The 16,174-nt window shown below is 35.2% G+C and overlaps 1 protein-coding gene across 4 annotated transcripts; it reads left to right on the top strand.

Moving 5' to 3' along the window:
• Nucleotides 1–1,405: 1,405 nt before the first annotated feature.
• On the top strand, nucleotides 1,406–15,387 carry LOC119069916 (probable isoaspartyl peptidase/L-asparaginase GA20639). 4 transcript variants are annotated; one of them, XM_037174134.1, is made up of 5 exons: nucleotides 9,163–9,276; nucleotides 14,016–14,127; nucleotides 14,234–14,435; nucleotides 14,494–14,988; nucleotides 15,044–15,387. In XM_037174134.1, exons 2-5 carry the CDS (start codon nucleotides 14,032–14,034, stop codon nucleotides 15,328–15,330), a joined length of 1,080 nt encoding a protein of 359 aa, XP_037030029.1. In that variant the 5' UTR covers nucleotides 9,163–9,276; nucleotides 14,016–14,031; the 3' UTR covers nucleotides 15,331–15,387. The 4 variants fall into 4 exon arrangements, with proteins under 4 accessions (XP_037030031.1, XP_037030028.1, XP_037030029.1 ...); XM_037174136.1 differs by lacking the exons at nucleotides 9,163–9,276; nucleotides 14,016–14,127 and adding an exon at nucleotides 1,406–1,957; XM_037174133.1 differs by lacking the exons at nucleotides 9,163–9,276; nucleotides 14,016–14,127 and adding an exon at nucleotides 8,164–8,376.
• The last annotated feature ends 787 nt before the right edge of the window (nucleotides 15,388–16,174 follow it).

The following is a 16,174-nucleotide window of genomic DNA, read 5'->3' as shown; positions in this document are numbered from 1 at the left end:
TTTTGCAAACCCTATTGAACAACAAAAAAATTATTTTTGAATCAAAGTTTTCTGTTACATTTTCAGAAATTGCACTTTTAGGCTACCCCCGATGAACTTTCAACGCTTCAATACCTTACTAGTATGAGCATTTTCTGTCAATGTAGTTGCTAAGATGGTAGCTTTACAACGATACCAAATATGCCATACTTTATGCTGTATAATAAATATTGATGAAAAAGTTTTGCATCGAGGTCGCTCTACTCGCAAATCTAGAGGAATTACCTATTTTCAAGACGACATTAAAAATAAATGTCTTTCTTATATCCATCAAACATTTAAAGTCATATTTCGATTAAAATGTTTGTTTGTTTTTCTTAAAAATAGATAATTTCCCTAGATAGCTCCTAAATTTGTTAGCCACCGAATTGTCGAATTTAGGGATATAAACACATCGGTTCTGGGGCTGTCACTTTAATTCGATACCAATGAAAGTTCTCTACCAACCAGAATACGAACCGTCAGACACAAAAAGCATGTAGAATGTCGAACAATCAGTACTCAGTAAAATCTAATTTAAGGGACAAAATGAGTAATTGTCTTACGACTATATCAGGGCGCCAAATAACAGAGTGTAATTACCCACGAATGCTTTTAGGATGCATCTAAATTTCTGTTTAGCAGGAGTAGTGCAAAAATGGATACTCGGGCGCCGAATTATTTAGTGCATGAGATGTAAGACGTTACTCCGAGCAATGACTATAGCAAATTAGGTCTCTATAAACTGCAAAAAAATGGAGAGCTCTAAAATTGAACAGTGTTGTTAGAGAGCTGCCTTTCTATAGCTTTACGTTTGAAAACATGTAAACAAATCGAACCACCTATTATTAACTACGCATAAAGGTTTGCGACCGTGATGCGTGGAACTCGATGTCAAAACAACAGATTTGATGTTGCACAAAATTTATTACTCAAGGCCGTCCGTCGATGCATTTTCTAAGTTTCGTATTTCAAGTGAAGAATTGTAAAAAAATTAGAGAATCGTTCCACCTCAAATGTAGACAGGTACGACCAAAATTTCATTATGTTTTCTACCTTTCGTGAAAAAATAAAATAAATGGAAAGGTAGCCAACATTTTTGGTATGTGGAATGAAGAGCGGAATATTTCCATTTATAAATTGCAGACAAAAAAAACGATTTTAAGCAGACGATTTTAAGATGATATGCATACCAAATGGCGATACAAGATACCTTTCTCAATTTTTTTTGTTTTTTAAACCAAATGAATTCTATCAAGCATTTTAATAAATTTGTGTTCGTCTGTGAATGCGATCTTTGTATTAATTTCCATAACTCAAGATTATAGGTCTCTTGTCTGCTTCGTTTATTTGTTTTACTTGACAATGTTGGGTTAGCAAATATCGTACATTCAACTACTTCTCTTAGTGCTATTATCTGAACGAGTATCAGAATTCAAGTGCGATACAACTACCAACTGATAGATAAAAAAAAAACTGTGAACATTTTTCCGAGCCAAAAATCGCCAACAAACACACAAATTGAAGAGAATTGATTTATTCGAGGATTTATTTCACTACAGTGTAACATATTGACGAGATCATTGTTCGTGATGGGGTCTCGCTAGGTCAATTAATAACATTCATTGATGTGCATTGCCCATTCACTTAACGTTACAATGAAATCTAAATTTAAAATCCGGAGTATCTTTGTGTCTTTTTTGCTGTAATATTTGATGAGATTGTTCCGAAGTGTTTGTGATTTGAGAGTGCACAACGTGCGATGCTAATTGTGGTGTTGTTTTAATTGGTTAAACTGGGTGGATACAGTGTTTTGTGTGGTTTTTGATTGAAATTCATCAGAGACTGACGACTCATTTTAAATCAGTTTTTATGAAAGTTTTACGAATATTTCGGATACGTCGGCTGAAACATTTTCACGAAACAATTCAGGATGAATGTAAGTATATGGAATGATGTGATTTTAGAATTAACAGTGTGTGTCACAAATAAAAGAAACGTGTGATGTGTGAATAAAGTCTGAATTGTGTTACCCGTTATTTTCCTTAGAACTATCACCAGAACCACATTTAACGTACCACATTTTGCTGCAGACTAAATAACAGAAAATCTCCATAAATTTCGCATAGGAAATTAGATGTTTGTCATTAAAAATAAATATTCCAACACGTAAACCAATCAAGACGCTTGTAACAATTTTTTGGAGATCCTTGAATGAAGTGAAACTCAAAAACATTGTTTATCGGTGTGAGATTACAATTATCAATTCAACTGATGGTTCACGTTCACGCGGCCAAAAACATGATTCAAAAGTTCGCTGACGCTTATTTCAAATAGTATTTACTAGTATCGATTGCACCATACCATGTGCCCATCCAAGATATAAATCCGTGTTATATTTGATAACCCTATTTTAATGGACCAAGTGAATACGTACGTACATATGAGTCCACCATATGAATCACACTTTGAAACATACGTTTTATTGTTATTCCACATAAGACGTGAAGTGTTGAGAGAAAATATCGAATGGTAAAAAACTAAGATAGAAAAATGTAGAAAGGACAGAGGACTATCTCGAAATAAATTATTGCACAAATATCGATCTAATGAAAGACGGCCAAACTTAGGGGGAGAGCAAGTTGACAAAAGTGTGACAGCCCCATACTGCCGTAATTTGCATAAAAAACTTTATCGAAAAATATAGAACAAAAGATTTAGTTTGTTTTTCTTCGAAAAAGTTTTATATGCAAATTACGGCAGCATAGGGAAAATTAAATTTGTAAATTTCCATGGGCCAATCGATGGCAATTGGTAGTCATTGTATTAATTGGATACATAGTGGTTCAAGTTTGAAATATTTTTATTTATTTTCCGAGCTTTCGGAAACGAAAATTGATTTTTCTATATATCACTACAACGTTTAATCGTTTCACTTGTTTATTAACGATTTTTTTTTTGAATTATGTCATTCCAGGCCCTACTTAGTACGAGTCCTTTGTAATGGTCCATCGTACTGTTGAATTGCTAATCCTTCCTTTATACTGCGTAGATGATGATTAATTTCGAATTTTCCCAATTGATGTCATGATTCTTGTTTCTTATTGCATATCTAGCCACTGCAGACTTGTTATATTCGTATCGCCTGACATTTCCTTTGTGATCCTCCAATCTTTCTTCGAATCTTAGGTTTTCTCCGAAATAATACCGAATCACATGATTTGCAATTCTTTCTTGTTAGACGGAGAACCTGTAGTACAGGCCCAGTATATATATATATCAATCCTTAGACAATGATTCCAAACTTATGTCTATGCCAATGTTGATACACTACCAGACACAAAATATCTGTTCTGCGATATATATTTTTGAACACTAGGTTGACCCAGCGTGGGTAAGTCAAATAACCTTCCAAACAGAGGCGCCGACTACGGTCTTGCAGCGAGGCTCGGGCAACACTATGACCAAATTAGTCGAGGCTGAGCAACACTATGACTCGACGACACAATAAATATCATTTTTACATCAAAAATGATTTAAACTGTAGAAGAAAACGAGCATATAAGTCAAAAATTCTCGCTGCGTGGCATTTCACTTTAAGAACAATTCCAACGTTAGCTTCACTACTTTCTCGGAATTCTACATAATTTAAAAGAAATCCTTCGGTTCCACACGATACCTCGACTAACATCTTTTTATCGCTGTTCTAGTTTTGTAAGAGTATGTTACAACATTAGGAAAGTAAGTGAGTCATTACATGACAAATTTGAATGTGTGTGTGAGTATATGTATTCAAGTGTGAATGTTTATGAAACAAGAGCGTTAGCAAAGTTTTTGAGGGACCGTATTGAAACGAACTTTATCTTCATCCGAATTTTCACTGGCAGCACAATTAAGAAAAAAATCGCTCGCTACGCTCGCGATTATCTTTTATTCTTTACAAAGCTTATGGTTCTTATAAAGAAGTTTCGCCCAATGTTCAAAAGTGCCCAGGACACGGCTGTTTATCGATAATTAAATTTTACAAAAGCATCAATTAATAAAACATCAATTTTCGATCATACAAAAAAGCGACTTTTTTGGGCGACACTATACGAAAAAAGAAGTCGGCGCCTCTGCTTCCAAATGGTGAATGGATTCAAAAATAATATTTTTATTGAAAGGCAAGGCAAGTTAAAAATTCGAATCTTTGAAATTCCTTTCTTGATTTGGCATCAATGTCTTTACTTTGACACTACTTTCGATTTTCTACACTCGCCGAATTTTGAAAACCTGGGTTTCTGATTTCTCCATATAAAAATACATGCAAAATTCACACAAAAAACCAGTAAAACACAAAACAGAAGATGTGTCGGGTTTCAAAATTCCGTGAGTGTACAATGTTCGGCAAAATACTCACAGTATGGTCGTAGAAAAAATGCATTTCTTATCAGGTAATGTCCGAATGTAATGTCGAATTCCTATGAAACAGTGATTAGGCGTTTTATATGTGATTATTACCCTCAACTATGGCTTGGATTAACTAACTTCACAGTAGAAGCTTCAGTTCCATAATTTCTCTCATAGATATATATTACACACTTGTCACGAAGAAGTCGAGGCTTGCCGAGACTGATAGTGACAAGTGTGTACTCTATTTTACTTTACTAGTGAGGTAATGTGGCCATTCCCTCACTAGTGCAGACCCTTTCCCTCGCTCGTAAAGTAAAACGCCATACTTAACACGTGAAATAATTTGATATCTCGTATAACGATGAGTAAAAGTACCTTGTTGTTGCTCCTTAGAATTGTAACGCATACTGGAGCTACGCTGTGTGTTTAATGTTAGAAGTTTTTTCTTGGAAATAAATGAAATTGAAATTGAAAAGTACCTCGGGCTGAAGCCCTCAGATACTTTTACTCATCTGGATACGAGATAACAAATTACTTCACTGGTATAGTAATGTACTATTATCACATAAGCGAAAACGAGACAACAGCATAGACCTGAACTGTAACTTTTGAATTAAACTTCTAGTTAAGTAATTTTGACATCCGAACACCGCGCGTATGTGATAATATATATTACACACTTGTCACGAAGAAGTCGAGGCTTTCCGAGACTGATAGTGACAAGTGTGTACTCTATTTTATCGCATAAGCGAAAACGGAACAACAACATAGAACTGAAGTGTAATTTTTGAATTATTCTTCTAGTGAAGTAATTTTGACATCCGAACATCGCGCGTATGTGATAAATGTCATATACTATAAACGTATGCAAATGATCTGTTGGACCAATTCGAAATATTATCATTTATTTACTAATGATGCCAGAAACAGAGCTATTTATTGGTGTGACTCATTCTACGAGCTATTGTTTTTGTTGACGATATTTTTGTAACGAAAAGTGTGTGTTCCAATAACATGAAATGACAGCAAGGTGTATTCAGATTAAATATATGGTATACAAATATCGAAACGTGGAACAAAGAAATATTTGTACAATAAACTGCTCAAAAGGAATTGAATATATCAGTGGCGTAGCTATTCGGTATTGGCAAATTGAGAGCTCTTGTGGTGGTAGATGAATGATAGGCAGAGGGTTCTAAAGTACCTCATTTTTTGTAGGAACCTTTCATTTAAATTGAATATAATTGAATATTGAATAAGGAAAGATGATTAGGTTTTACAAGTAACAGCATTTTGCGGTTCAACTTATCTAGAAATAGGTCTATATAGATGCCAACTTCTGCCGAAGATTTATGTGAATGTAGATTCGTCGTTACACCTGAAAATGAAAACCGTTAAGAATCTTGGACGAGATCTGGGTGAGTCAGTTTAGGAATATTCGATCAAAATCCGATTGACATATCGCTCAACATTTATGCATTTCATACGCAGTCTTTAAAAAAGAAAAATTAAAGAAAATTGGAACTGAGTGAGGCATTGATTCCCAGAAACTTATTGATAAATGTTCCAGTTAAAATCCTGCGTTTTCTTTACGTTTGAAGTATATAACGGAAAACAGATCTGCGAAACTTTTAAGAATGGTTATTTATGCAGCCGATTTATAGTAAGCATAATGTGCCTAGAATAGATCAACTATTTTGTGAACATGTGCGCTATGTAGGTTTTTCGCTAAAAAGATGTGAATAACGTCAACCCAATATGAAGTTGAGGTTGAAAAAACAAAGTTTGCACAAAAATTTAGTTAAGACACAAGTTAGAAACATGATTTTTTGTACGGCAGTGGTATCCTCAATTAAAAACGTTATTTACGCACTTTATGATCCGTTTGATCCATTTTCTTCGGTCTTTTTATGTCCGCAAAATCATTTGTCATCGAGCTGCAACGTTTTTTTTTTTAGATAAAGACAACGGAAGATTTACGCTTCCTCATTGAGTTGAGAAAACCATGACGTTAGACGATCGAAGCATTTCGTAGTCAGAGTAAAAAGAAGGAGGCTCATTCAAAATCGGGTGTGTACTATTGGTACAAAAAACGGTAATGGGCCAAAATAGTCTTTTTTAGAATCTTTGACACCTGTAGAGCCTAGTTCAATGCTAGAAATGTGTGTGGCATAACTAGGATTTATATTTTCTGTGCTCACTGATGCCAAATGAATAGTCGCTTAAAATGTGAATCTGCATGAACTGAAACGTTGAATTCTAACGCATAGATGTATTAGCTTTTGACTTTAATTTTAAGATGCGACATATAATCATAAACCGAAGCGATAGCGGAGGTTTGTGACGCTAGTCTACTTCCCTAAAAAAGAAAAAAGAACAACCAACGAGAGACTAAGGAACCTATATATATGGGCGAACATTTGACTTTTCCATACTGAACCGGAAATGGACGTACTCTTCAATACGAGTTCAACGAGTTATAGATCATTAAAAACGATTGACTCGAGGATTGACTACATCAGGAGAAAACACTACTTGAAATTGAAGCATCTTCACACATTTTCAGCACTTTCACCATATTCGAGTTAATAAAAATGTTTCATGTGGGTTTGATATACGCGTTCACACAGACCACTTGTTTACGAAAACTGCGCGCGCACTTTTGCTAAAACTTACATTAATTTAATCTTAAGACTTTTTCACCGGCAAATCAATAAATTAATTTCTGTAAATTTAATTAAAACATTTTCATGAACATTTCCAAAAAACGCACTTATATGAAAGCCATTATTTCATTTATATGACAAAAATATGACTGCAACATTTCTATTATAATGATTGTGTAGTAGATCAGTGTTGCCATCCTTCATATAAAATGTGCGTGAAGATTATGAAATTGAAAAATTTGTTTCTTCACAAAATTTTTGGAACATTTTGGAATTTTAGGTATTTATACATTTGGTGTGCTGGTTCCCATTGAAATGTGTGTTTAGGGTTAAAATGTCCAACAAAATGGCAAATTGGAAATTCTTTCAAATTTTTGTATTTAGGCCCATATGGTACAAACATAGTTGCATTAAATTGGTAATCATAGAGTTTCGTCGGTGGAAAACTTTTTTCGATATTTCAAGAAAATGTCGGCCATCTTAAAATTTCGTATTTTTGAGATATTTTCGGCTATATGGCATGTAGAGAGTTGGGATAAGGTGTCACTTGTTGAGCTTGCTTAACTCTAAGCATTACCCAAAACTTCCAAAACAACTGATATCCCACAAAAACCTCAAAAGAGGAAGATGTGACGCTAGTACTGTAAAAGTTACGTAGTTGATTACGTTGAGACTCATAGTGCGTCATCAAAACTGCTATCAAATGTTTTGAAAGTTTAACTTTTACAGTACTATAGCTTCACCTCTTCCTCTTTTAAGGTTTTTATGGGATTATCATTTGTAGTAGAATCGTCCGATCGCACATGTGCTTCTTTCGGTAGCCACTCAGACACTTATGTATGTTGTAACCTTATTATCGTTATTTGAACTCCATTTACGATAATTACAGTCGAAAACGAATGACAAATTCAATTGTTTTCGCTAATGACGGCAAAGTAAAATAATATTTGTCAAATTATTTCTATTAAATGTGGTAGACAAAGTTTGCCAATTCTTCGATTATCTTCTTATTCTTATTTAAACAGACCAATCAGCTTACAAAGTTGCGTATGTGTATTTAAGAAACAAGCACCTCAGTTGATGAAATTTTCAGAATTAAGCTTATTCGATAAATCGAACTGCAATCTACATCATGTGGTCGCTAAATTTTTTCACTTTTTTCGTTGTGTGTTCGATTCAAAGATTTGACTTTACTGATGGTAGCCGATCGTACCCAGATGCACTAAGATTAAAGACAACAATCGCTGACATCAAGGGTAGTACTTCGACATTGCAAGAGCTTTTAAACAAGTATTTTCGTGTGAGTAATTTTGAATATAAATTCTGATCAAAATTTGTAAACTTTAAACCATTTGCAATCAGTTCATACAATTCACAAATTCATAAAATTGTGATCAGTAAAAATTGGAGACTTTACTCTTACTATCTTACTAAATTTATTTCTTACGTCTGTGCTGCTGACATCAACGCTAGTTCTATTTAAGTTGACCCACTTTTCCTAAACGTAGGGTTCACAACATTTCCTGATTAAAAAAAATTGTTACATTCACATCATCACATCGAGAAATCAGCCGCGAAAATGAAGCATACGAACGTCTGTTTGTCTTATTTGTTTTGTAAAAAAAATAATTAATTCGGACGGATGTTTCATGACTTTTTTCTTATAAGCCTTGCACGAAATAATTGTGAAAATAAAAGCTTCGAGGTATTGTTGAGGACAATGTATCTTATGCCCTAATGTTACCAGGTCGCGCGTGCGATAAAGGGATTATCTAGATCTTTTTGTTAAGCACTGCAAGCATCAATAAAAATTAAAAGGAAAATTTTTTCCAGCAAACTTGTTATGGTTCTACCACTGGATTCCTTTCTTTCACAAATATTATAAATCATTAATCACTCCGTCAATAAGTATAATATCAATTTTGTCTACCAACATGTCGGCAAAAAATCGGTAAAGTAGAGTAAGTAGATTGGTTAATAATTACCGTCCACAAATAAGGCAATCATATAATCAATAAAGAAACTTTTTACTACCTCTTGGTTTAACACAAACCTGAATTGCTGTTGTATATATTGTTTGATAAGATCGTAATTACAATTTATCTTTATGTTACCCCAAATAAATTCATTACAAACAGTTTGAACACAGAAAAAAATTATTCAGTTTCATCGATTGCCTATCTACGTTCGGTCCAAAAAGGTATGTCAAGTGATCATTCAATCATAACACTCTCATTTCGTTACCTTCTCTTTGTTTAAGACAAACACTATTTTAGCATCAAATTATGATACGTTGTTTAACGACCCATTCAGCTTTGTCTTCGAAGACTCTCAAACAAAAGTTTATTTTTTCGTGTGGCGTGTTTTAGTTCAATTAAAACCACTTACATCTGCAGAAGATCGGGTTTTTTATCGATGTTAACTTGTGTGTTCGGCTTGGTCTGAGAGTTTTATATTTTCTGATGAGATGAATGTAAGAATTTCGATTTTAGTTAATCAATTACAATAAGAAAAATTCGGACTATAAATCAAGTAACTAAAGCAAATTTTCGGACAATCTTTTGTGCAAACAATTGTGTAGCTAGTATTTTCGGTATATCAGTTTATATCAAGATATCAGGACTATGAAACGTGGCGCATTCTCATTGTGTTTATAAGTTCAATCAATTTAAAACCCGTAACAATAATTAGTCCAGAGCATTCGGAACATTGCAACATGCATATCGTATCGTATCAAAAGCCACATTGAGTCTCAGACAAAATCAACATAAATCAACAAATGATTATTATCAATATATTGTATGGGTAGAAATTGCGATATTAGTATAAATGTCTGCGTTCGTTGTCTCGCAATGATCAGCTATTCGATTCTGGTTGCATTTCGACGTGAACTCTATCAGAACCAAGTCACTAAGTCTATCAAAGAAAAAAACGGAATAAAAGAAAGGTTTTGTATAAGCAAACGGAATTACAAGGTCGGGTTATCGGTAGGAAGTTGATAAAACAAATACATTAATGTGTATGACTACATGCAGAGAAACAGAATTTTTGAAATTGTAAATTCGGTAAAAGTTAAACGGCTGCATTCATAAAATGCCAGTTGAACCGTTTAGGCATAGACATGATGTTCATGTAATTATTTAAAATCACAAAATACACGTCACTAACGTTTTTTTAGCGACGCATCTTTCTTGTTTCCAAAAATAATCATCTGAATAATGATGACGACTTGGTCGAGCGAAAAAGAAAACAGACAAGCACAGACTGCGCAAAATGAGATTGTGTAGTATCCGTTAAGTCACGTAAGCACAGTAATTTGTTTTTACTCAAAAATTCACTAAAAACTGACTGAAAATTGACTGAAAACTCGATCTGTAAAGAACCACGAGTGATCCATTTGATCTTTTACTTAAAAAATGTTAACAATTCGTGTTTTCTTCATTAATTTTCGAGTAAACTGTAGGAATTTTCACACATTAAAGGTATAACTAATTAAAAATTTCTAATTAACGACGTGTGCGATTATTTTTTCTTAGTTCACCCCGCATGGACATGCTCTCAATTGATTTTGTATGCTTGCTAAGAGGACCGAAAGTAAAGCTGTCAATTCGCGGGGCGAAAGCTATCGCCCCTTGAATTGACATTTCTTTACTTTCGGTCCTCTTAGCAAGCATACAATAGTTATTTTCATGTGTCGGGGCCGAAAATGAGGGAGTTTCGAGATTTTTCTCGGGTTTTCGACCCCTTACATGAAAATTTTTTTGAGTATCTGTTTTGGCCGTTTGATTTTAGGCACTTTCGCATGTAACCCGCGAAATTGCCTAAAATCAAACGGCCAAAACAGATACACAAAACTTAATACGTAACTCTTTCGGCCTACTCAATCGATACGTAAATAACTATGAAATAGAATACTATGAAATAGTACATTTCGTTCCTAGGACTAAAAGTCTTTTTAGCGTGTGAGAAGTTTCCAGACAGAGCCGAAGGCGGGGTCCGGAATCGAATACGCTAAAAAAAACTTTTAGTCCGTGGTACGAATAGTACTTTTCATATTGGACGGAGAAAAAGAGCGACGAAGTCGCACTTTTCGGGTCCTAGGTATGGAAAATCCATTACATAACTCAGGATAAAAATGAAAAGTCTCGTTTTCGCGTGTTTATTAACCTCGGCTTCGCCTCGGATCGACCAAGTTCACACGAAAACTCTACTTTTCATCTTTCTATTCCTAGTTATGTATTCGTAGATTACTATACCAGCAAGTAATTCGATATCTCGTATCCAGATGAGTAAAAATATCTGAGGGCTTCCGCCCGAGGTACTTTCACTCATCATGATACGAGATATCAAATTATTTCCAGTGTACAGCATGCTTTTTTACTTTACGATAGAGGTAAAGGGTTTTCCCTATAGATGGAATGGCCCTATTACCTCCCTAGTTAAGTAAAATCATCATTTGTTTTAACAATTATTTTACTTCAAAACTACCACAAAGGAGACATTATTAGTTATGTACATAAGAAATCCATTACAACACTAGGGTTGTAAAATATGTCCCTAATATGTTGTCGGCTGATTTACGACGATCCGATCTAGAATCACTTTTAATGAAACAATATACAGATCAGGGTTGAATTGACTCTTAAGAGTGATATCGCCAAAACTTGAACCAATTTCAAAACAACGGCTCAGCGATTCGGGCAAGCTATAGCTCGTTTGAATCGTCATTCAATTCTGAGAAATAGGGATCTTTTACTTTTTCTGTTAGTTTCCCATTTTCGGAGTGAACACGTGAAAGTAATAGCATGTCAATGGGTCGTGAAAACAGTTTTTCGGTGATAGCTCGAGATAGAAATCTTTCTAAAATGTGAAATGTTGTAGGAATATAGGCCTCTAGCAGACCTTCAAAACGAGTATAATCATCGGTAAGGACAGCTACCCGTTCTGGACTTATGACTCAAAATATGGTGAATGTTTGGACAGTGCTGCTGGCTTGCAACAGAACTTTTCCGCGGTACTGACTATAGGGTGTTGTAGCTGGACTTACCCTCTTTCGTTCCTCGTATAATACACCCCAGAAAAATTGTGTTGCAAGCCACAAAGTTAGTCGAAGTAAAATGTCGCTCCAATAGACCCATATTTTTCAGTGTTTTCAACTTGTTTTTGGTGTTCAAACAGGCTGGAGCGATAGGAATGAAATAAACTAAATCAAAATTACATGTTCAGCTCGAAATTGTGCTGAACCGTGCGATCATTGTCCTTGAATATGTTGCTTTCCTCCTACTTCGTAGTAGGTGGAAAACATCATTTATTTGACTTCATAAAAATATCAGGAACTCAATTGCTTTCACCGAATATGGGCTTTTTGTAAAGCAGAGATGCGCATCGTTCATTTACAGTCAATAAATGGTCACCCAAGATTTAATTTGTACTTCACAAGAGGTCACGACCGTTCCCAGCTATAGAAAATGTGTCAAAAATCCAGTTTTTTTCACAAAAACAATTGTTTTAAGAATACATAGCTTAAGACCTTAACTAAAAGCAGTTAAAATCTCCACAGAAAAAATATTTTTGTAAAAAAAACTCGATTTTTCATACATTTTCCATAGCTGGGAACGGTCGTGACCTCTTGTGAAGTACAAATTACATCTTGGGTGACCATTTATTGACTGCAAATGAACGATGCGCATCTCTGCTTTACAATAAGCCCATATTCGGTGAAAGCAATTGAGTTCCTGATATTTTTATGAAGTCAAATAAATGATGTTTTCCACCTACTACGAAGTAAGAAGAAAGCAACATTTTCAAGGACAATGATCGCACGGTTCAGCACAATTTCGAGCTGAACATGTAATTTTGATTTAGTTTATTTCATTCCTATCGCTCCAGCCTGTTTGAACACCAAAAACAAGTTGAAAACACTGAAAAATATGGGTCTATTGGAGCGACATTTTACTTCGACTAACTTTGTGGCTTGCAACACAATTTTTCTGGGGTGTATTATACGTGGAACGAAAGAGGGTAAGTCCAGCTGCAACACCCTATAGTCAGTTCCGCGGAAAAGTTCTGTTGCAAGCCAGCAGCACTGTCCAAACATTCACCATATTTTGGGTCATAAGTCCAGAACGGGTGGCTGTCCTTACCGATGATTATACTCGTTTTGAAGGTCTGCTAGAGGCCTATATTCCTACAACATTTCACATTTTAGAAAGATTTCTATCTCGAGCTATCACCGAAAAACTGTTTTCACGACCCATTGACATGCTATTACTTTCACGTGTTCACTCCGAAAATGGGAAACTAACAGAAAAAGTAAAAGATCCCTATTTCTCAGAATTGAAAGACGATTCAAACGAGCTATAGCTTGCCCGGATCGCCGAACCATGGTATTCATTTTCACCAAAATTGGTTCAAGTTTTGGCGATATCACTCTTAAACAAATGCTTCTCTCTATAAAGAAAATGATAGTTTGGAGGGCGGTGAAATGGAGAAAAAGAACAAAAATATTAAAAAGGAAGTGGCAAAGGAAACGTAAGGACTGTTAGTTAAAGCCACCTTGACAATAATCAATCAATTATCCACTATTTTCGTAAATTATGAAAAACAGTGGAACATTATTTCAATAATTGATTACCAAATAACTAATCGCAAATTCAGCAAAATAAAAAAAAGTCGCAAGCGAACGAATAACGCCTGTTTTACTGCGTAATAATGTTATGAAAACAATTCAATTCAGCATTTTTTCGTAGTCTATTTTAGTAAATGAAATCAATTGTTTTGATAAGAAAAATGCTTTATCGACGAATATGTGTCTGTTGATGAATAGACACCATTACCACCTTTGACATGCATTAAAAGAAGTTAAATTAAATTATCGAATTTACCTCCATCATTCTCATCACTAACTTCATTTCTTAATTTTCATTTTCTAACAATAAGATTCTCTGAATACACCATGCTACCCGCTAAATTTGAAATCCTACTAGCCCTGCTATGTCTTGCGTTAATTGAAGCGCAAGTAGTAATCAGTAATGGTGCGCGTGTCAATGTGGTGAGTTAACAAAAACGTTGTGTGAGACCTTGTAAAGTGTTGTCCGAATTAAATGTATTAAGAAGATGCGTTGTTATCGATTTCAAATTTTTCTTCATTTTAACAGAATCTGCCCAGAGCTGTTGAACCGATTGTAGTTGTTCATGGCGGCGCCGGTGACATTCCAGACAGCCGGGACAATGGAAAACATCGAGGAACAAAACTAGCAGTGCGTTTGGGCTATAAAAAGATGTTGGCCGGCGGAAATGCAATAGATGCTGTAGAAGAAGCTGTTAGAAGTATGGAATTGGACGAAAATTTCAATGCAGGTACTTCATTTCAACCGTATCTTTTAGTTGAAATTTCTAACATTCTTCTTCATTTTAGGATACGGATCAGTATTAAACATCGATGGAGTAGTGGCCATGGATGCCAGTATTATGTCAGGTGGTAATTTGAATGCAGGCTGTGTTACATTGGTGGAAGACATATTGCATCCCATTACGCTAGCTCGTCGTGTAATGGAAAACACAAACCACACATTCCTCGGCGGCGACGGTGCTATGAAATTCGCTAAAGCACAAGGAATTCCAATTTTAACCCCGAAAGGTCAATTGGCTACACAAAGCGCGAAAGATGCACTGGAAGCGTTTAAAAGAGATCGTGATATGGGTATAAGTACAGTCAATGCTAAAACTGAAACTGGTCACAACCCTGTCGACAAACTATACGGAGAGCCGGGTACTGTAGGGGCGGTTGCAATAGACCAGTTTGGAAACATTGCTGCAGCTACATCAACTGGGGGAATGACTGGAAAAATGGTTGGTCGCATTGGAGATTCGCCACTCATTGGATCTGGAACTTATGCTGATAACAACTCGGGTAAAATTAGAGAGAAAATCTCCGAGAAAAGATTTTAAAATTCACATGTTCTTAGGTGGAGTATCGACAACAGGTCATGGCGAAACCATAATGCGTTACAACGTCGCGCAGAAAATCGTACAAAGAATAGAGTTTTTGGGCGAAACTGCAGAAGTTGCAACTCGAGCGGTCTTAGAAGCAATGACTGACAGACTTATGCAAACCGCTGGAGCGATTACCATAGACGCCGGTGGAAACGTCGGCTTTTATTGGACTTCTGAGAAAATGGCTTGGGCTTATCAGAAAGGAGATGAGGTACATTTTGGTATTAAACATGGAGAAGATTATGTCGAACCGGCATAAGTTTATCAACAAATCCACTGTGCGATCAGAAGCATTTCGTTTTCATTATTGAGTGTCAATATGTTGTACGTGATTTTTCATTTCTCTGTAAGAGTTGAAAAAAAGTTTTTTTTTAGAAACAAGAAAAATAAATAAATTTGCAAAATAATATGTTTTGATTATTGACTGCCTTTGTTATGATGTCGCTGCCACCCAACTTCTAAGAAACTTTTATTGGATAGGCACTCTTATCAAAAGAAGAAGTAAAAAAACCAACTTACAGTCGGCGACTTTGAAATAAGCGACGTATTTCGTTTCAACTGTTCTTCAGCCGATCCTCTCATACAAACAAATATGGTCTTACGTCTTTAAACGGTTTTACCATTACCACGGATGCGTATGAGTGGATCAGCTGAAACAAAATGAATCACATATTTGAACGTTGCCGACTATACAAATCCAGACTCAAGGCCAAGGATGTAAGGTATATATAGGCAGTTATCATCATCTAGAGGAGAGAGCACCAAACTTTAAAAATAAAAATCTACCCAAAAAAAGAAGAAACATTTGACACACCACACATGATGAATTTAGACGAAATAAAAAGCTCATGGCCTTGAACTCATTCGTTTTTGATACCAGACTGTTGTTCGTTCAAATTTCTATATTAAAAAAAAAACAACTTTACACCAAACCTCACATTTTCGCCCATTCAGATTTGTTCCTTTTAAATAACCTCTTTCGTCACCTCGATCATTCACAAAATGTTCATGGCAAATTTTTGATAATTTCACAGCATCTGTGCTAATCTACCCAAATTTAACCCGATAGAATGTGGGGTTATCACCAAAAACGTGAATGTATA

Source organism: Bradysia coprophila, assembly GCF_014529535.1.
Source record: "Bradysia coprophila strain Holo2 chromosome X unlocalized genomic scaffold, BU_Bcop_v1 contig_416, whole genome shotgun sequence".
In the NCBI taxonomy this organism is placed as follows: Eukaryota; Metazoa; Arthropoda; class Insecta; order Diptera; family Sciaridae; genus Bradysia; species Bradysia coprophila.
Note: the sequence above shows the minus strand (reverse complement) of the source record. Positions and strands in the feature narration are given on the sequence as shown.